The sequence below is a fragment of the Diadema setosum genome, chromosome 7, assembly GCF_964275005.1.
Source record: "Diadema setosum chromosome 7, eeDiaSeto1, whole genome shotgun sequence".
Classification (NCBI taxonomy): Eukaryota; Metazoa; Echinodermata; class Echinoidea; order Diadematoida; family Diadematidae; genus Diadema; species Diadema setosum.
The window spans coordinates 9,974,442-9,994,568 of NC_092691.1; the positions used below are offsets into that span (position 1 = coordinate 9,974,442).

Here is a 20,127-nt window from a genome sequence, read left to right on the forward strand (position 1 = left end):
CGCGCCTATGTGAAAACCCTGTAGAAATAATTAGTCGACATCGACGACCAGGGGGAACTATTTGACGTGACCTTTGTACCCCAACTCTATCTATCAACTCGCTCTGCCGTCACTCTTCTAGCGCCATCTACGACAATGCCTTGTCAGTGTTACGAAAATGTCGATGTGGCGAAGACTTATCTAGCATAGCACCCACAGTGCATGCTATGCATGCAGTGGTGTATACTGTTCGCGTTTGAGATACACACACTTCCCACGTCCCATGTAAAAACAGTGTGGGAAACATGGCGACTGCGTGCAAATTACATTGTGAGTAGATGCTTCTTCTTCTTCGTCTTCTTCCTCTTCTTAAAGGGTTATGCAACCTATCACGAAGATTCAGTTGGGGCCGTTCTCGCATTCAGTAATGTTTTGAAACTTTTGATGCCCTGATGATATGTGTGTGTGTGTGCGTTTTCATTGATCAAGGCAACAAGCGCTTGCAGTAAAATCACCAAAACAGTAATTTTAGATGCCTGTGGAGCTGCTGTGTGATTTGTGTAACGTTAGGATCTTGATGTTAGAACATAGATCCTAGTATTACTAGTAAACTACTGAGTATAAGCCCTAACCCAAATCAATCCTCACATCAAACTGTTGTTATTCTAAACCTAAAAACCTGTCACAACCCTGGCTGACCGTTACTGCTATTGTGCTAACAATAAACTTGTGTTGAAGACCATGAATTGAAGTCCTTCACTGGAGAAAACATGACCAATGCAATGACCAGAGCAATTGATTGTCGGGTGAGGAAATGTGTCATCATTCAAACCCATTTTCGCGATTTTATTGTCTAGACTAGATGAACAAAATACAATTCATTTTAGATAATTAATGATTACAATCTAATGGTATACAAATGACGCACAGGTCTGAGTGCGTCAGTCGGAATTGTGTGCATAAGGTAACTACTGTATGGAATGCTTAACCCGCGAGGCGAAGCCGAGTGGGTTTAGGCTAAATTCCATAGTTACCGCATGCACACTATATTCCGACTGACGCACGAAAGACATGTGCGTCATCTGATTTATACACAATGGGTAATTTTCTTGTCAAAAACCCATTTTTCTATCGTGTTTCCCGATGACAAAATTACTTTCCTTTTGGCTTGCCGTAAACGGGCATGCATACCCGTGCTTACCGTTTTTACTGGATGCATGGCGTTTTTACTGGATGCATGGCCAGCCATGCATCAGTTTTAATGGATGCATGGCCAAGGTGAGTGCGCGAACGCTTGCTTTAGTGCGCGAACCTTTGTTACAAGTACGCGTACTCTTGCTAAGTGCGCGATAACATGTTTACCACTGTGACTCAGCGTGCGGCCAGTAAAAATGAACACATAGCTCTCGACCAATCAGATCGCAGGATTCTCGCTACCCATTCTGTAATAATACAAATAACTAGACCTAGGCCTAGACCCTAGTAAAACTGGTAAACAGTAGCCTACTGAGTAGGACATATGTCAGAAGGCTTCTTTCTTTGCACTTGATCGAAAGAACGGTCTGTATCCAGGGGGTGTTTCATCAATTTAGTCAGTATCAGCGCTGGCAATTTCAGCAATATCCTTGGTTTTGATTGCTTGAGATGCTCTGGTCTCTGATTGTTACTATGGTGATTGTCAGAGACTGACAACTCGTCGGCGCTGACTAACTTGATGAAACACCCCCCAGGTAGGTGTATCTGGACCCTGGTCATCGGGGATACTTGTATGTTCCGCATGGCCGCAGAGACTACATCAGGGGGGTGCTTCATCAACGTTTGTCGGCGCTGACAACTTGAATCACCATAGTAACAGTCAGTGACCAGAGCATCTCAGCCAATCAAAACCAAGGATTTTGCTGAAATTGGTCAGCGCCGACAGTTGTCGGCGCTGACAAGCGTTGATGAAACACCCCCCTGGCTTTCACGGATCCCCTTCGAGGAGAGCGATAATTAAATGTCAAAAAAATATATAACTTCTCCTCTGGACAGACGGATCTTTCTGTCTAGCTTTGCACATACATTATAAGCAGCCAGGAAGCAACCTACCAACCTATCATACAACTTTAATACAAGCATGTGTGTAAAAAACCTGCTGCGTTGGCACCAAGATTCGACCTTCAATGCGAAAATTTGACTGTGTGCAAAAGCATCTGATAGGCTTCTAACAATTAACATTATAATTGCGACCAGCCCGAACGCAAAGCATTTCAGGCTGCGGATAGTACAATTTTTCGTCTTGTACAGGGCAGTACCACGCAGATAATCCAACTTTAAATAGATCCATCTGCATCTGCTTGAATTTGCTTCAATTTGAATTTGTACAGATGTACATTGCAGGAACCTGTTATAGTTCAATTGTTGATAACTACAATTGTGTACACAGCCCCTGTCACTGTACACAAGTGTCGTACCAGGCTTTCAGTTTGCACTGCATCTGGTCAGGCTAAATTGTTGACCACTGATAATGTGGGACATTTAGATTTGGTTCTTCCAATAGTCTTTCTGTTCAAATTGATGGTTTTCCCTGATTCCGTGAAGCGGAATCTGAGAACGGCAACTGTTCTGTAATGGATTTGAAACCAGTGCGTGTGTGCTAGCTGTTCATGACTAGTAGATAGCAGCCGGCTTATCAGCAGCATACCTGTCTACGACAGAGCACCCCAGGGTTAAAAAAAGGCTTCTACAGTCTAGTGGAATTCTGCATGTAGGACCCACATGTAGTAGGTGGTCAAATTTTGGACAGCATTATCATACTCATAGCCATCTTGCTTTAGTAAGCAGTACAGGTAACAAAGTTACAAGTAGTGTGTAGGTATCAGCACCAATTGCAGTTTAAATTACATTTATGCAATTCAATATTTCAGTGTGCAGTTACCTGTTAGTGTAACTTCTCGGGTCATGTCCTCATCAGATCTCTCTATAGCTATCATAATTCCATATAGAGTAAACAACCCTGTTTGCTGTAGAGTGCCTATTTCTGGCAGGGGCACTTGCATTCATCACTAAAGCAGCTACATGTAATGAACATCATGTGTGCTTAGTCCCACTTTAGAACACAAGCAGGAGTTGAATACTTGCAAGTGTTAAGGGAAGTAACACCTGATTGGGCCTTTTCATCAATGAATGAAATGGCCCCAGCCGCAAATACTGTAGGCACCCTGTACAAAGCCTGCCGCAAACAGGATTGTTTACTCTAAATGTATAATTGTGATTGAAATGATCTGAATGGAATAAATGGGATTTTTTTTTCTTTTATTTTAGCCAAACTAGATGGGGAGGGGGATATGAAGAAGTCTTTCCTGCATCTTTTAGGAGGTCTTCAGGGATAACAACTACAAGTGACAAGTGGCAAGGAAACTGTTCTGTATCTCTGTTCTCAAGAAAGTAGATCTTTCTAATTCTAAATCTTCTTGTATTAACTGCTGTAGCGGTGAGCATGATAATCAGCCGACTTGCATTATTGGGGCGGTTTTCCAGTCTCCCAGCCAGGACATTGCCTGCAGTGTGCTCGCAGTCACAGCCCGCCAGGTCCCTCCATGAACAGAAGAACACCCCAAACCCTACCCAGTGCACCAGGTAAGGCTTCAGGCCCATTTTCGGTTACTTTGCTAATTTGAGTGAGTTTTTACGCCTGTGCTCTATAGTGGTGCAAGAGATGGTTGTTTGTGTGAGTGGATGTTCTAATTCATCCATTATTAATTAAATAGTTTTTTGCAACACTTAAGATCTGCCTTTGTGGCTAAGCATAATGTTGTTTATTTATGATTGTACAGTAAAAAAAAAAAAAAAAAAAAAAGGAGAGAGAATGTGGTCAGATTTTCAAAAATGTTTCAGGGTCAAGGTTGAATGCCAGAATTTTATAATTTGAGTAATGGATAAGTACAGCTGAAATTAAAACTTGGAACTGTGTAATAAGCACATGCTAGGCACAGTGTACATATTAGTATTAACTAGTGGACCAAAAGTTTGGAAAGATATCCCCCCTGTCACTGTTCGCCAGTCATCTTCTGTGGAATCATTTAAAACATCCCTAAAAACATATCTGTTCAATATATTGTAGGAAACAAAAAAGTGAAGATGTCACATAATTCCTTTTCTTCTTTTTTTTTTCCTAACCCTAAGACTAATAGCGCCATGAGCATCTTTTGATGGACTGTTGCGCTATAAAAGTATACACTATTATTATTATTATTATTATTATTATTATTTAATAGTAATCTTCCTGTTTTGTATTTTGATAAATTTCATGGCACCGCCACATGACAGTTTGAAACAAGATTTCTCTTCACTGTGTGTTGCTTTTCGATCCCCCTTTTAATTGGACACAGCCTTGTGCCATACAGGCAACAGAGCTCTGCAGCTGTTCCTGCAAAGAAAGGTGGCTTTTCCATGAACAATGCAGCAGACTTCGTAGTTGCCAAGGCTGATGATGTCATAAACTGGGCAAGAAGGGTAAGTTTGATGCAATACCTGAAGTTCCCAAGTCAATTCACATCTTGATAGTCTGCTTGAACATAAAACACACACTCACACACACACACACACACACACATACACACACACACACACACACACACACATAAAGAAACCTTCATTACAAATCAGTACTGCATGTCAAGAAACCTCATAGAATTATGGCTGGAATACTTGAATTGATTTCATCTGCAATAAAAATCTTGGAGTTGAAAAGTATATTATTAATGTTCTCATGGCATTCTTTCTTTCCTTTTATATTGTGTATATGCTAATATAATGAATATGGTGATATACATTTTTCTTTGTTTTTGATGCCGATATGAATGTTTAGAAACAGCAAATTGTACAAAAATCTTAATACGAAGTGTCAGAAAGTTTGATGAATATGGATCAAAGCAGGAAAGTAAAGTACTGAATGAAATTCCTCTTCAATAGGATGTACAATGTGTTTGCAATGAGATTATGTGGTTTGTATGTTTGCGATCAATTTTAAAACCTTCAGAGTTCCCTGTGGCCTATGACATTTGGTCTTGCGTGCTGTGCAGTGGAGATGATGCACTTTGCCGCTCCGCGATACGACATGGACAGATTCGGTGTGGTCTTCCGTGCCAGCCCCCGGCAGGCCGACGTGATGATTGTCGCTGGAACACTGACAAACAAGATGGCACCCGCTCTACGGAAGGTCTACGACCAGATGCCAGAGCCGCGATGGGTTATTTCAATGGGAAGGTGAGTTGTGTGTATCATGAGCAGTATGCAGACTTAGCCTATAACTAATCCAGACATTCAAAGATGAAGATTGAAAAGATAGAAAATTGTGCTGGCAATATGCGAGATACATAAAATGTATCAAGGAGGAGAAGATGATAGAAGCAATGATGATATTAGCAAGGGGAGTTCTTTTTTTTTTTTTTTTTGTAAGGATTGTGGCTGCCTTTTGAAAAGAAAAAATTTCATTCCTATACAAAAAAAAAAAAAAAAGTGATAGAACAAAATAGTATTAAAATAAAATTTTCCTGTTGAGTATAAGTAGTTTTGCTCAGTCTTTAGCTGAGAGAGAGGCCTGCCATGAGGTTGTTGACATACCACAGTTTTGCACTCTGCAGAACCACGGCAAAAATAAGAACATGCAAACGTTTTAAACGAGATGCATTTGTACAGAGATCTACTCATCTTCCATGCATGGGAGGTTCACTGAAATTGGCCCGGCACACACACACACATATACAAATGATAACAAAAAAGTATAAGAAATTAGCAATTACGTAAAAGTTTCCATGTCGAAAGAAACCAATATTTTCAGGAATACTGCAAAGAAGAAATTTTACATTTGTAGACAAAAGACTCCATTAAGCTGCATCCCTCATTAACCCGTTGAGAACGAGTCCTGAGTATACTTGGGCAGGTGTCTATGGGAAATGCGTGTTGTATCAGAATCAGTCCATCCTCAACGGGTTAAATGAGGATTTTGTGCTGACTTCATCAATTTTGACAATACAGTGCACTCCCGTTTTAATGAACACGGTTATAACCAAATTCTGGTTACTATCCACTCTATGCATTTTTATTGAGTATTTGTTCGGTTATAACAGAATTTTTATATAACGAAAGAAAACTGCCAGTCATGAGGACTTCGTTATAATGTAGTGACAGAAATTCACATTGATTGGCATGCGAGTACTTTTTGCAGAGCATTACACACCCATCCGAGCCACACTGGTATTAAAATTGGATTATGAACTCAATTTATTGTGTATCTAACTTTCCCTAAATAACTTCTATAAAGAGACCACAAGGTTTTTTGTTTGTGTGTTTATTTGTTTGTTTGTTTTTCTCCAGGCTGGGTTTCAGTATCCATAGTAATTGGTTATTTACATGTTGCCATTGCAAAACCGAGTGTGATAGCAGTAATTGTGTGGTTTAAATGGCCTTGTTCACTCTATCAAATATCATTACGTTTTGTTCCTTCTAGCTGTGCAAATGGAGGTGGCTACTATCACTATTCGTATGCTGTGGTAAGGGGCTGTGATAGGATCATCCCAGTTGACATCTACGTACCAGGTTGGTATGCAATGGTATACAAATAATGAATGTTTATGAGAGAAATGGACTGAATATTTCATGAGGTGAAGGATGAAATGATCCATTCAACGAGGCACAGCCGAGTCGAATGGATCACTAATTTCATTTTTCCCTGAATAAATTATTCAGTCCATTGCACGAATGAAAACATTTATCATTTGTTTTATATACTAGTCAATGTACTCGTGGAGTGCCAGAAATCCTCTATGGCGATTCCCCCAGAAATGGTCAAGGTCACTGGGTCAACGGAGGTCAAATACTGTATACGCTATAATTTTCGCGTGCATAAATTTTCGTGAATTGCCGATGTCACACATTTTCGCGAGTGGTTAAATTCGCGATTGGGGGACCGGAGAGAATATGAAGTGGCAAAGAAAGTGTGAATTTTCACCTTACTAGCAACGAATGCTACCACAGCGACTGGGCTATGTGTACTAGAGATTCTAGTAAATTAGTTAGACGTGGACATGCTATATGTACGTAAACAAGCTTAGCCAGTATTGTCTGTTCGGTAAGCCGTAAAATGATCGTATCGTCAAGGCAAGGGATTCATTTTGGAAGGTAATATTTTCGCGTGTTGTTAATTTCGCGAATAGCTCCCGACTCGCGAAATTCGCGAAAATAAAACCCACGCGAAATATATAGCGTATACAGTAACTGTTTTGCGCTACTCCTTAATTGGTCCAATCTTGGCCAAACTTGCTGGAAGCATAAGTAGGCCTACACCTGGGAAATCCCCATTGAGGATATTTCTGGGGGAAATATGTCATACCAAGGTGCCACTGCATCTACCAATGCAGCCAAGGTAGGAAAAGTAAGAAATCAATATAGCGCCCTCTATTGGGCGTCTGATTATTGCAGCTGACGAAGATTAGAAGTTATTTGACCTTGTCCTTTCCAAAAATGAACCCCTCAAGGGCAATTTCGCGGTGAACCTGCATCCACCCACTATAAAGTTTGATGGAGATCGGACCAAGGACCTGGGAGGAGTAGAGGAACAAACAGACAGACAAACAGACAAACGTTGCTCGAATTATAGTATGATTGCACCTAAAAATAGATCCTTGTCATTTGATGTTTTATGAATTTAGGAACAAGAGAATATGTGGGAGATCTGAGATCAAGAGAGTGCTGAGCGCTAGACACTAGCGCGCTGTCTGTCAATATGCTTGATCGCATGCACTCTGCAAACGCAAGCGTTTTACGTACGTAGTGTGCTGGGCTCTTGGCGTGCTTGCAATGGAGCAAATTGCATGGATCCAAGATTGCACCGTATATGGATCCACAATTGCTCGAATGATGACGTAAGAGTAAAATGCGATAAATGATCAATATCCAACAACCAATCAAATTAAAAGGATCTATCAAAGTGTTATGTAATACTTTTAACTTGCAATAAAAGAAATCAATTTTGCCAATTATTGGCTGACTTGAAGTAAATTTATCAATCGACGTGGAGAAAATGTCTTCTCATTTCATTCTGTAAGTCAAAGTTTCTGTGAATTTTAGTTCTTCCCTTGGGATTTTTAATTTTTCACCTTGATGCAGAGTCACTTTCACTGTTTTGACTATGTTATTTGAAAAATGTTTGCAAACACTATAAAATACAGTATTACATTAGCACATAATGCATCAGACAGTATGGATGATCTGAAAAAATATTTGTCATTCTCTACAAAATCTTGTGCAGTGGATGCATATATAAGAGCTGCTACTTAAAATGCGAGTCTCAACTGTAAGTTGCAAATAGTCAAATAGTCAAGAGTACTTTGGACCCAGCAGCCTTGAACCTTGATTATTAAATTGCTGTGTGGTAATTCAGTCACAGTTGTGTATTGTCAAATGTTTATCCCTTGCTTGTAGAACAGCAGCTGACTTACTTTGGTTAATTATACTTATGGTTTGGTCCTTCAAATGACAAATGGTGTCTGCACGATGTGAAATATGCACAGTGAAAAGGCATGACTATCCCTGTAGGTATTGATGTGATAGGATTTCAGGGGATGACAGTGTGCTGATGTATTCATCCAAGAATTAGTGAGTGTCCATAGTTAAATTTTAAATGTGATTTATGAAAAAAAAATTTATTTGGTTTTCTGTTTTGTTTTGTTTCGATTTTTTGTGTCACCCAAGTATAACACAACAAGGCAATAATATAAAAAGTACATGTCATGTAATATTATCTGTTCTATTATCTGTAACAGAAGTCTAGAACTGGTCATGAAAGCTTTGAAATGGCATGTAACCTATCTTGTTTTTCAGGTTGCCCTCCAACTGCCGAAGCTCTTCTATATGGTGTCCTACAGCTTCAGAAAAAAATCAAGCGGTCAAAGACTATCACCATGTGGTACCGGAAGTAAACGGCCATGATCGAATTCAACCGGGCAAAATATTTGAATCGTGTGTACAGAGATTTATTAGAGTCGCCCCCTCTTGAAGTGTGCAGAGTTACAAAGATCTGTTTTCCTTCAGTATGTGCATGGAGGTACTAAGCAAGGCTCACCTACATGTAGTACCTCCTTGGTATGTGCAAGGTGCAACAAGTAAATACATGTACTCTGTACTGACAAAATCCCAAAGCAGCAGATGACCTGTGGCACATCTTAAAATTTAATTCCCTGTGTTTTACCGTACAGATGTGTAATGGTACAGTTCCATATTCTTTCACTTTGGCATGTCTATGAGTGATCTTAATTATGACTGAAGACAGGAGCGCTATCTCATGTTCTGAATGCATCATAACTTGAAAATAGTCCAAAAGCACCTGGCATTGGAAGGTCTGAGTAATAGGCAGATACTGTAAAATATTTCATATACAATGTAGTGGCTTTGCTCTGTGCAGTTTTTTACAGAAGCTCTTGCCTGAAATGATGTTATTCATACAGACCTATGTAAGTAACATTGACATCAGGGTGTCAGCAAACACATAGCAGTACATCTTCGGCAAAGAAAGTAGGGTGATTTCAATAGAATCTGTTAGGTGCGATAATCAATGAAAATTGTACTTACCCCACCATGAGAATAGCATTGAGAGTTTTAACCGATGACTGCAAAATCTTTGAACTATCTTTTAAAGCAGAGTCAGAGACGAGTGAAAAATGGGGTACCAGTGCTGGTCATTCTGAACCACCATGTCTATGAAGAGAGAAAAGGACTCTCCTACCAAAATTCTGAATGGCCACAATTTACCAGTAGATGCTGCCATTACTCCACCATGGCATACACCACCATGTACTTCTGTGACTCGTACTGCATACGACTCATACACAGACTGATCAGATATTTCATTGAGGCTTATATGCGTCTAGATATTCAGAAACCAATTTTCAAACTTCTTTGTTGTGTGATTTGATTTCATGCTTAACCTCTTGAGCTCTGATAACCAAGTTTATGGGTACAGGGAGTGTGGAACAAAGGGACTTCATTATTATTGCAGTCTACCCTCACAAAAAAAAAAAAAAAAATTGCATCAAGCAGTTTTGGACAAATATATAATATTACATGTGTTCAGTATAGGAAAACTGGTTTTGTTCAGACAAGATTTTCATGTATTCTTGGTCTTAGTTCTTGATGATGCAAATGGCCGACATATCATTACCATTTCAATCTCTTGGACATTCTCTGTTAGGCAGGGTGTAAACTAGACTCGTGCTATAGAGCAGTGGGCACTGAATGGAGGTTTTGTGTATGCCAGGTTGGCATACAGATATTGTATAAAGTTTAATAAAATGCTGTTTGAATGCAGTCATTCTTCAAACATCCTGGGGCTATCTTTCTCTAGTGTTCACAGCTTTTTCTGTCAGTAAATTTTGTTTTTTATATAGAGGAGTGTATGTGAGTTCTTCTTCATATGGCGCAAAGTATCTGGTTGATATTATTTGCTGGACTACCTGGTATTGTCAGTTACCTGGGATGAATCAAGAGGGGAAGAGGTGGTGAGGAAGTTAAAGGACAAGTTCACCTTCATAAACATAAGGATTGAGAGAATGCAACAATATTAGTAGAACACATCAGTGAAAGTTTGAGGAAAATTGGACAATCGATGCAAAAGTTATGAATTTTTAAAATTTTTGTGTTGGAACCGCTGGATGAGGAGACTACTACAGCTTGTGAGTCATATGCGTACAACAGTATAAAGAAAATATAAAGAAAATTCAACATATTTTCACTTTTTTCGTATAATAGAAGAGCACTTGACTTGCCTCTTTCTAAAGGCAGGGAGAATAATATTACCCATAACATTTGTCGGTAACGAGTCAGGGGAATGTGTACTTTTTTATGCCTCCGCCACGAAGTGGTGCCGGAGGCATTATGTTTTCGGGTTGTCCGTCCGTCCTTCCGTCCGTCCGTCCGTCCGTCCGTCCTTCCGTCCGTCCGTCCGTCCGTCCGTCCGTCCGTCCTTCCGTCCGTCCGTAATGAATTTTGTGGACAAGGTAACTATCGAAACCTGTTGAGGTATCCTAATGAAACTTGGCATGTATGTGTATTAGGGGGTGAAGTTGTGCCTATCAACTTTTGCGTGCACACGCTCAAGGTCAAAGGTCAAAAGGTTAAGGTCAAATATATAAAATTTCACTATTTCCACCATATCTAGTGAATGCCTGAAGATATTTTCTTGAAACTTAGTGTATACATGTATTACCCAATTGAGATTCTCTGGTGAAAGTTTGGGTCATGAGGTCAAAGGTCAAAGGTCAAAAGGTCAGGGTCAAATACATAAAATTTCACTATTTCCACCATATCTATTGAATGCCTGAAGAGATTTTCTTGAAACTTAGTGTATACATGTATTACCCAATTAAGATTCTCTGGTGAAAGTTTGGGTCATGAGGTCAAAGGTCAAAGGTCAAAAGGTCAGGGTCAAATACATAAAATTTCACTGTTTCCACCATAGCTATTGAATGCCTGAAGAGATTTTCTTGAAACTTAGTGTATACATGTATTACCCAATTAAGATTCTTTGGTGAAAGTTCGAGTCATGAGGTCAAAGGTCAAAGGTCAAAAGGTAAAGTAAAAATATTAAAACTTCTTTTTTTTCTCCGTACCTTGGAAAATTGTTCAAGGTATCTTCATGGAACATAGTATATACATGTACTGACTGGAAGTGATTATCTAGAGAATGTAGGGTTCATGGGGTCAAAGGTCAGGGGTCAAAGGTCAAGTGCAAGACTTCAAAATTTTACTATTACCCTCATATTTATGCAATGCCAGCAGGGTTATTTTTTTACACTTGGTGTATGCGTGTGTAACCTAATAGAAATTCTCTGGAAAGTTTTTTTTTTCTCTTTTTGCCTCAAAGGTCAAAAGGTCAAAGATCAAGTGAAAGTGCTGAACTAACTTTTTCCTCCATATCTCGGAAGTGGCTCAAGTTACCTTGAAACTTAGTACATATTATGCATGTTCTACCTGAAAGTAATTATCTTATGAATTTTAGGGTCAAGGGCCAGATGAAAATGGTAACAATTTACTATTCAATTCAGAAATTGCACTTTTTCTCCACACCTGTACCTTGAAAATTACTCAATGCCTAAATGTATGAATGGGTCAAAGTCAAGTTAAAGTCCTTAAATCCCTAGATACATGCTCTCCTTTTCATCCAATTAAACCTACGTCAAGGAAGGTGAACATTCAACACATTTGTGACAAACTTGTCATTCCAATATATTACCAATTTTGTGAAAATGTAATCACACAGTGTCCACATGTACTATCTAGACCTATTGGGAAAATCATGCATTATGGCGGAGGCATACCAGTCGCCAAAGCGACATTTCTAGTTTCAAAAGATGAAATTTTGTGAAATTCTCTTTATATTTTCCTTATATTGTTGTACGCGTGTGACATCTAAGTTATTCACACACTGCAGTAGTCTTCTCATCCAGCGGTTACTGTACAAAAACTTCAAAAATTCATAACTTTTGAACGGATCGTCCGTTTTTCCTCAAACTTTCAATGATGTGCTCTACTAATATTGCTACATTCTCTCAATCCTTATGTTAATGAAGGTGAACTTGTCCTTTAACTATCTTGATTAATTTTGCTCACTGTACTGTCTCGGTAAGCTACTGTATATGCTGAATATTTCGCTAGGTTTTTATTTTCAGGAATTTTGCGAGTCGTGTGCTATTCGTGAAATTAAAGACACTTGAAAATATTGACTATGATCCCGATAATGTTGAAGTTGAATGTGACGTGCACTACAAATTTTTTTTCCATTCAGTAGTGTGCTGCATGATTGCAAATTTCACCACTCGCGAAATCGTTTGGAAGTCCCGATTTGCGAAAATTTAGACTCACTAAATATATGGTGTATACAGTAGATAGCAATAGAAAGGTGTAATAAATGAAGATACTGAGTGCATGTGAAGTATGTGTAGTGAAAGGTCCCAAATGCCAAGTATTGAAATACATTCACTTCTTTGCTTGATGGAGGAATTGTGAAAGTGTGCATTTGTGTGTGTATTCATTCTGGAATTATACATTGTATAGTACATATACACCCAAGATGAACACATTTTTTTTTTTTTTTTCACAATTTGCAGTGTGCTACAAAAGCACTTGCTTGATTGCCTGGGACAAGTGAAAATCAAAGTCGGGCAAGTGTTTTGGAACAATAAGCATTAAGTTTTGAAGCCACCTTTTTTTCACATACAGCTGTATGTGCGCCTACAAACCCATGAAGTCAAAGATCATGACCGTTTGGTGATATATGTACAATGCAAATTTCATTTCAGCAATCGTCCCAACATTTACATGAAAAATCTCCAATGCAATGCAATACCAACACGACCGAACAAAGTTTGTTACTGAAATGTGTGTAAGTGTGCAAATCCATGTGTGCTGTTTATTGAAATGTCTTCACGTGTTTTATGAAGCCCTTGACTTACATGTGATTTTCTATATAATTTTCTTATATTTTGGACTCTCTTCTTGCAAGTAAAATTCAATGTTCAGGCAAGTGTTCTGCAACTATTTGAAAATCTGCGTGCCTGATATACATGTATATGTATGTATGCATTTGTATATATAAATAAATATATAATATATACAATGTATATATCATATACTGGAGCATAACACACAGACACACACACACACACCGTATTCTGAGAATTTTGTTAACACAGTAATCAGCAATGAATATGTAGAAGATCTACACACTGAACCACTTCACAAGCATCATTCACCAATTTGAACAGGAGTCGATGAATTGTTGACATGAAATAGTCACAGCGAACTATTGTGTGTACACGATCTCAAATTAAACGTGCTGCATTATAGAGTGTATGTTTGAAAATACCATAATCAAACCAAATGCAGATTTCAATCAAGAAGATGCAGTCGTTGTGCATGCAATGTAGAATGCCGGTACGCGTGTAGTGCAGTTACACAGTAGGCACTGATCACTGGTGTAATCATAACCAAGTCTCTACACAAGAAATTGTAGTTGTGATGAATGACTGTTGAAAAATGCCACATGGTGCCAACTAACCATACACAGATCAAATAAAATATAATTAGACACTCTTGGTAATATACATAGGCAGTAGCAAAACAAAAAGTGCATGCTTTGTCTACCTCTTGTAATTTGGTCTTGCTTCATGAAATTTTAATTTACGTACACCCTGTGGTTTGGCCCTCTTGAAAATTCAACTGCACTTGCGTCAAGTATGCATGTGCCATAAATACTCGTTGAAAATTCCACCACTGGGTAACGCATCCATTGTCAGGCACCGTCCAATTTCCAGTCCAGAGTCAAGAGCGGTGAGAGCGAGTCTAGTGCGGTGCAGCAGCATTCGAGATTGAATACAGTACACTGTATTGTATGTGTATTTATAAACATATCCCAACAGCACAAGCACATGCATGCACACAAACACACAGTGTCCCATTCACACATTCACACACTCACAGTCCCATTCCTACATGCTGACACCTTTGGTGCATTATGGTGTTTATAGGGCAAACTTTGAGCAATGGAATGTATGAAAATTGCAGGACCAATTTCATTTCAAAAGGCTTAATGTGCCTGTTGGTAAACCAATAATCTTAGGCAAACTTTAGTTAAAAGAGAGAGTATTGACCAAATTGGCTACTACATTCATGTACCTGTAGTTGAAAGGGTTTTTCCATGATGCCAGTACATTTATTCTGAGTGTTTACTAAAAAAGAGAACACACAAAAGGTGTTCGAGATGGAAAAACATAACAAATAAACACTGTATATCTTTGTAGGTGATCAGAATTGTGATTTATTGAGTATGGCTTTCATGGCTGTAACGAAGCACAAGGCTCAAACGTACAAAGTCTTTTGTGTGTCGGCTGATTCCTTGAACGGGGAAATTCACTGGAAAGTCTCAAAACACTGTTCTGGAAATCCACAGTGACAGATTCTTGAGATGATTATCCAGGACATGAGATTTGCTGGTGAGCTGGTGGTGGATGGCAGAGGGAGTCTACTTGAGCGGGATAAACCTGGAGGAGTGGGTGGCTCCGATACCAGGCCTACCGTGCTTCACAGGCTTGTACGTGATGCTGAACTCGCCAAGGTAGTGTCCGATCATGTCAGGCTGTGAAGAAAGAAAGAAGAGAACAGTAATGTCTTTTGATGCAAACCATATGTGGGTTCTTCCTTCAATGAATTTCCTTTTAATGCAGTACTGCTATAACTAGTGGTGATTTAAGAGCTGTTAGCGGTATGAAGCAATATCTACATAAATTTTAGTGTGCCAATACACTATTATCGAAGTGTGTGCCCCAGCTTTCAGCTTTATCTCCAAGATGAAATTCTGAGACAAAGAAAAAGTTTCATACTTAAATTATAAGCTGCATATAAACATTAAATTGAACGAAATAAAAGTACTACACTTGGTTAAGAACAATCCAGGAAAGAATGTATAATTATCCCAGGGTTTGAGACTAATATATCTCGCTGGTGGCACATTTGGACCTCTCAAATCTATGAATTTGAAATTTTGGTGGCCTGAAATAGAAATGCAGTGGCCCAAAATAAAAGGAAAGTAAATATAACATCTTATTTTGAATGTTTGCTGCCCAATCAGGCCATCAAAAGATAACATTTTTGGAAATTTGGTGATCCAACATCAAATTTTAGTGGCCTGGGCCACCGCTAACAGCAAGCCCTGGTTATAGATATATGTATTTCTGTTCTCATAATGGGCCAATCATAATGAAATAAAAATATGGTCCTCTTAAATGAGGAAGTCATAGACATCTTTCTGGAGATGTTTTCGCAAATCATATCTCTGGTTACCTTGATTTCAACCTGATTGAAGACCTTGCCGTTGTAGACACCAACCATGCACCCGACCATCTCAGGGACGATAATCACATTTCGCAAGTGGGTCTTCACCACCTCTGGCTTCTCCAGGGCGGGGCACTCCTTCTTCGCCTTGCGCAGCTTCTTGAGGAGGGCGAGGGGTTTGCGCTTGAGTCCACGCTTGAATCGTCTCCTGGCACGGCAGTGGAGGAGATCTGTTAGCTGCTCACTGTTGATAGGAAAACAAGATTCATTTCTTGATGAAATCATTGGAAGGGAAGGATATCAAATCCAAATCTAGATACAGCTATAAAATTGTAAGAAATACATCCTTCTTCTCTGTTCTTTGTCTGAGGCTGACTTTGGCTACACAGTGGCTATAAAATCCAATCACAATATCATGACAAATTCAAATCATTCATAGTTTGATAAAAATCATACAGTATAAACTACTTCTCATATGAACTGCAAAGTTTGCAAACTTATCCTTCAGCTGCAACTCCCGAGCTTTTTCAGAAAGGGTCTGAAGTCTCATCAGTATCATGAATCACTCTACATTATAAAAATGTATTAACGTCCATGAGCCAACAATGAACTGCTTTAACAGAGTAAACATCTAAATTTCAGATTTCTTGTACCCACGGCTGAAAATAAAATATTACTCTTATATAGGTAGGATATGGCTAAATCATTACCTTGTCACATTTCAGTTGCATATGAAATGTAACAGAATTAGAATAATAAATAACATTTAAACTGAAATCATTCAGACCAAATATGCAGGAGACACTGACAACAAGGAGGCCATAACAAATAATGTGGCAAAGTGAACACAAATCTTGAATTTCAGTCGGAGGTTCTGAGTTTGAATCCCCCCATGTTTCTACATCCTTGGACAAGATGTTTTTACCCACCATGTCCCTCTCGATAAATACACATAGCTACCTGGCATATTCACCATGGTAATTTTAATGGCAGGGTCCTCTGGCAGAGTAATTGGAAAAAATGAAGAGGCTACCCTGGCTAATAGAGATGATGATAAATTATCATCATCATCATCATTACAATTAAGTAGGCAGGGGGAACCCCCACCTCAACAAAACATTTAAGAAAAAAACAAACAAACAGGGATAAACATATTAAAAAAAACTGCCTACGGCATCCTTTGGACAAATTTGTTTATTTACAACACCAAAGCAGACTGGGCATGTATGAAGAAAGCCTAAATTCTAGAAGTATGACCATACTTTGACATGTCCAGCAGCTGATCCAGGTCAACACCCCGGTAGGTGTACTTCCTGAAGGTACGCTTCTTTTTCACCTCGGTATCAGCCTGGTAAAAGATAAGAAAAGACAGTATATGAAAAACTAAGTTGTCTAGAAAATATGAAAATGGAGGTGATTTTCTTTGCTTTGCAATGTGGTGTGTGATGTACACTACTTGCATGTTGATGTCGCTACAGTGATAAGCCTCTAGCTCTCCCTTGTGTATAGATACAGTCTACAATCACCAAGGTACAATGCGTATGGCTGTATCAAGCCACTTGGGCCATGGATGCAACCATGTGTGTGTGGGCGTGGCTGGATGGTAGACACACACCCTGACATGTGTGGCCATACAGTAGCTGTACATGTGTCTACACTGCCATAAAATAATGTCAATCATTTAAACAATGACAATGTTAGCCGGCTAATGCAGTTTTGTACAATGGTAAATTTCTAGGCCTAACTTTGGAATAGTCCCTAACTAAATCAAATGTTTTCTCATGAGGTGTCTTGCACATGCATAAATTTCCATAGACCTGCGGTCTACTACAGTCTCTAAGGTGACCAACACATCGACACTGTACGTCTGTAGACTAAACCGACACCCACCTCCCATTTATACTAGCATTATTGCGTGTAAAGAATGAACTGTCACGCCTGAGACTACGTTACAGTACGTACTACTGGCTGCACTGGGGATTTAATGTCAAAATATTACTGAAAATCCTGATAATACACAACAAGATCAACAGCATAACGATACCGTAGATTATAAATGCACATACGAAAAGCATTAGACCTTCTACGTGCATTTCACATGTAGGTGCCTACAGTGTATTGTCAATGTGGAGGGTAGAGTCTAGGATGGGGGGTTGGGTGTCCGGACACCTAAGACTCTCGCGTACTGACTTGCTTATTTTACTTTGAATACGCATTTACGCACAGTTCCTCACTGACAAACAACTGTTAAGGTAGGCGCGTCATTGTCAAACCAGACGCACTTTACAGTACACGTCTGGTCCCACAACCTGTCCAGACACCCAATGACTGGGTATACTTCGTAAATAGGGTTGTTGGTTTCACGATAGACCACCACGACCACGGCACAACTGAGCGCGTCGAAATAACCCACGCGTTTGAACATAGAATCTAGTTGAAGCAGTTATCTTGGAGCGTGTCTCACAAATCGCATTTTCAATGCACGCTTGTGAATTTATATTTTCTTTACATGTGGGTCAAATTTCAGGAAATTTTGAGATATTTTAAGTATCTATTGATAGAAAAACATGAGGGTGTCGATGTGTTGGACACCCAACCATACTATGTAATGTACATGTATATAGGCCTACTACTGCGTATTGATTGTACACTGTACCAGTGTATGTGCATATGTACGAACCACCAATTTACAACAGCGACTCCTGCGATGGCGTAAGCCACTACAGCAAGCCACGCTAAATGTTGTCACTTTTCTTACATTCAGACATTACGAATGGCAAAATAATTGCTTCATGTGTTTTAATCACATTGTTACTTTTCGCCATACCACTGTAAAAACATGGATTGACGAGGAATAACGGAGATTATTTGAGATTTTATAGGCAATCTTCACATTGACCTACCATTGTGAATGTATGAGATACAGAAAAGGATGTATTGGGTCTATTATGTCTGTCGCCCTCTACGCGAAATATTCGTACAGCTCAGCTCCTCCGTCTTTTCTGCGTTGAGCGGCTGCCGCGTCTCTCAGTCACTGAACCCTCTGTTCTCAGCACTGCGATGTCTGTCCAGTTTCTCATCTTGGGAGTTGAACTGTGATCCTATCTTCAGTTGCGTTCACTTTTCAACATATCTTGGATAACTTACCTTGGAAATGGGTGTAAAGTTAAAACAAACGTACACGTGTATCTGCCCCTCGGTGTCGTCGTAGTTTGAAATTGATAACTTACCGGTAGGCTGCAATGCAGTGTAAAGCACGGACAGAAAAATATCTCGTCGGGGTTATATATTTCGTTCTTGTTCTGGCACCAGAATCTCTCGACTTCTCTGACGGCTTGTCAACTACAAAAATGGTAACTTATGGTAACTAAAGGTATTCATTGCTCTTTGAGAGAAGGACCAGTGACTCACTTTAGTGTTAACATATTTTGTTATATGAATATACTTTATACCAGGATCTTCTGTGAATTTATAGTGTAACGTGTTTGGCCCACGTGGGGCAGTTGCGAGACTCTTTGGACTAATGGCGCTCGGGGGGGGGGGGGGGGATAAAAGTTCAGTTATTACTCCAAGAAAGTTTGGTATGATGGTGATTTGTTTGGTGTCAGTGATGATACGAGTGACATTATGAGTTACCATCATCCTTTCCTCTCCTCCATAACTTAAATTTCCCCGTGAACAAGTAAAACGTGTGATGGCATATGTCGTGATGCCGACGGACAGGGTCGAATGTCAAGAAAGCCCAGTTTCTTCGCACCAAACTGCAATGGGGAAAATATGATATCATTGGTCGTAACGTCAGTGAACACTAGTAATTGAAGACCTGAATATAAGAACGACCCAAGTCCAATTTTTGGCCAAATTCAGTTTGACATGGGAAATTGTAGCTTATGCATGGACTCATCTTGTGTATAAATAATGATAAATCCTAATTACCCCCGGAAGTGCCTGAAATGAATGAGTTAAATCTTATATGAATGTAGAATGAAGGACTTGGGTCATTTTTACATCCATATTACAGCGCCCTCTCTCATCCTTCTCTCATCTCAGAAAGCAGAATATCATGTATATGATTCAAAGAACGATCCACGTCCATCACACGGCCTCTCCAAATTAATGTAAATGATAATCTATTGTCATAATAATATAATTATGTTCTAATTTGTATATACAATTTAGCCTTCCCATCACTGTTAGATAGAATATTATTGGACAAATAAAAAAGATATGAAGTTTTTTTTTAAGTTTACTCGAAATGGTCTTCCATGGACTTGGGTCGTTCTT

General features: G+C 39.2%; 2 protein-coding genes across 2 annotated transcripts; one reads left to right on the plus strand and one right to left on the minus strand.

Moving 5' to 3' along the window:
- Positions 1-223: 223 nt before the first annotated feature.
- On the plus strand, positions 224-10,338 carry LOC140230812 (NADH-quinone oxidoreductase subunit B-like). The gene is made up of 6 exons (XM_072310952.1): positions 224-309; positions 3,450-3,597; positions 4,350-4,473; positions 5,000-5,226; positions 6,470-6,558; positions 8,842-10,338. The coding sequence occupies exons 1-6, from the start codon at positions 285-287 to the stop codon at positions 8,937-8,939; spliced, it is 711 nt and encodes a 236-aa protein (XP_072167053.1). The 5' UTR covers positions 224-284; the 3' UTR covers positions 8,940-10,338.
- A 4,464-nt stretch (positions 10,339-14,802) lies between these two features.
- LOC140230351 (small ribosomal subunit protein uS19-like) lies at positions 14,803-18,815 on the minus strand. The gene is made up of 4 exons (XM_072310500.1): positions 18,747-18,815; positions 17,106-17,191; positions 15,853-16,087; positions 14,803-15,148 (listed from the first exon to the last, which is right to left on the minus strand). Exons 1-4 carry the CDS (start codon positions 18,747-18,749, stop codon positions 15,035-15,037), a joined length of 438 nt encoding a protein of 145 aa, XP_072166601.1. The 5' UTR covers positions 18,750-18,815; the 3' UTR covers positions 14,803-15,034.
- Positions 18,816-20,127: the final 1,312 nt, after the last annotated feature.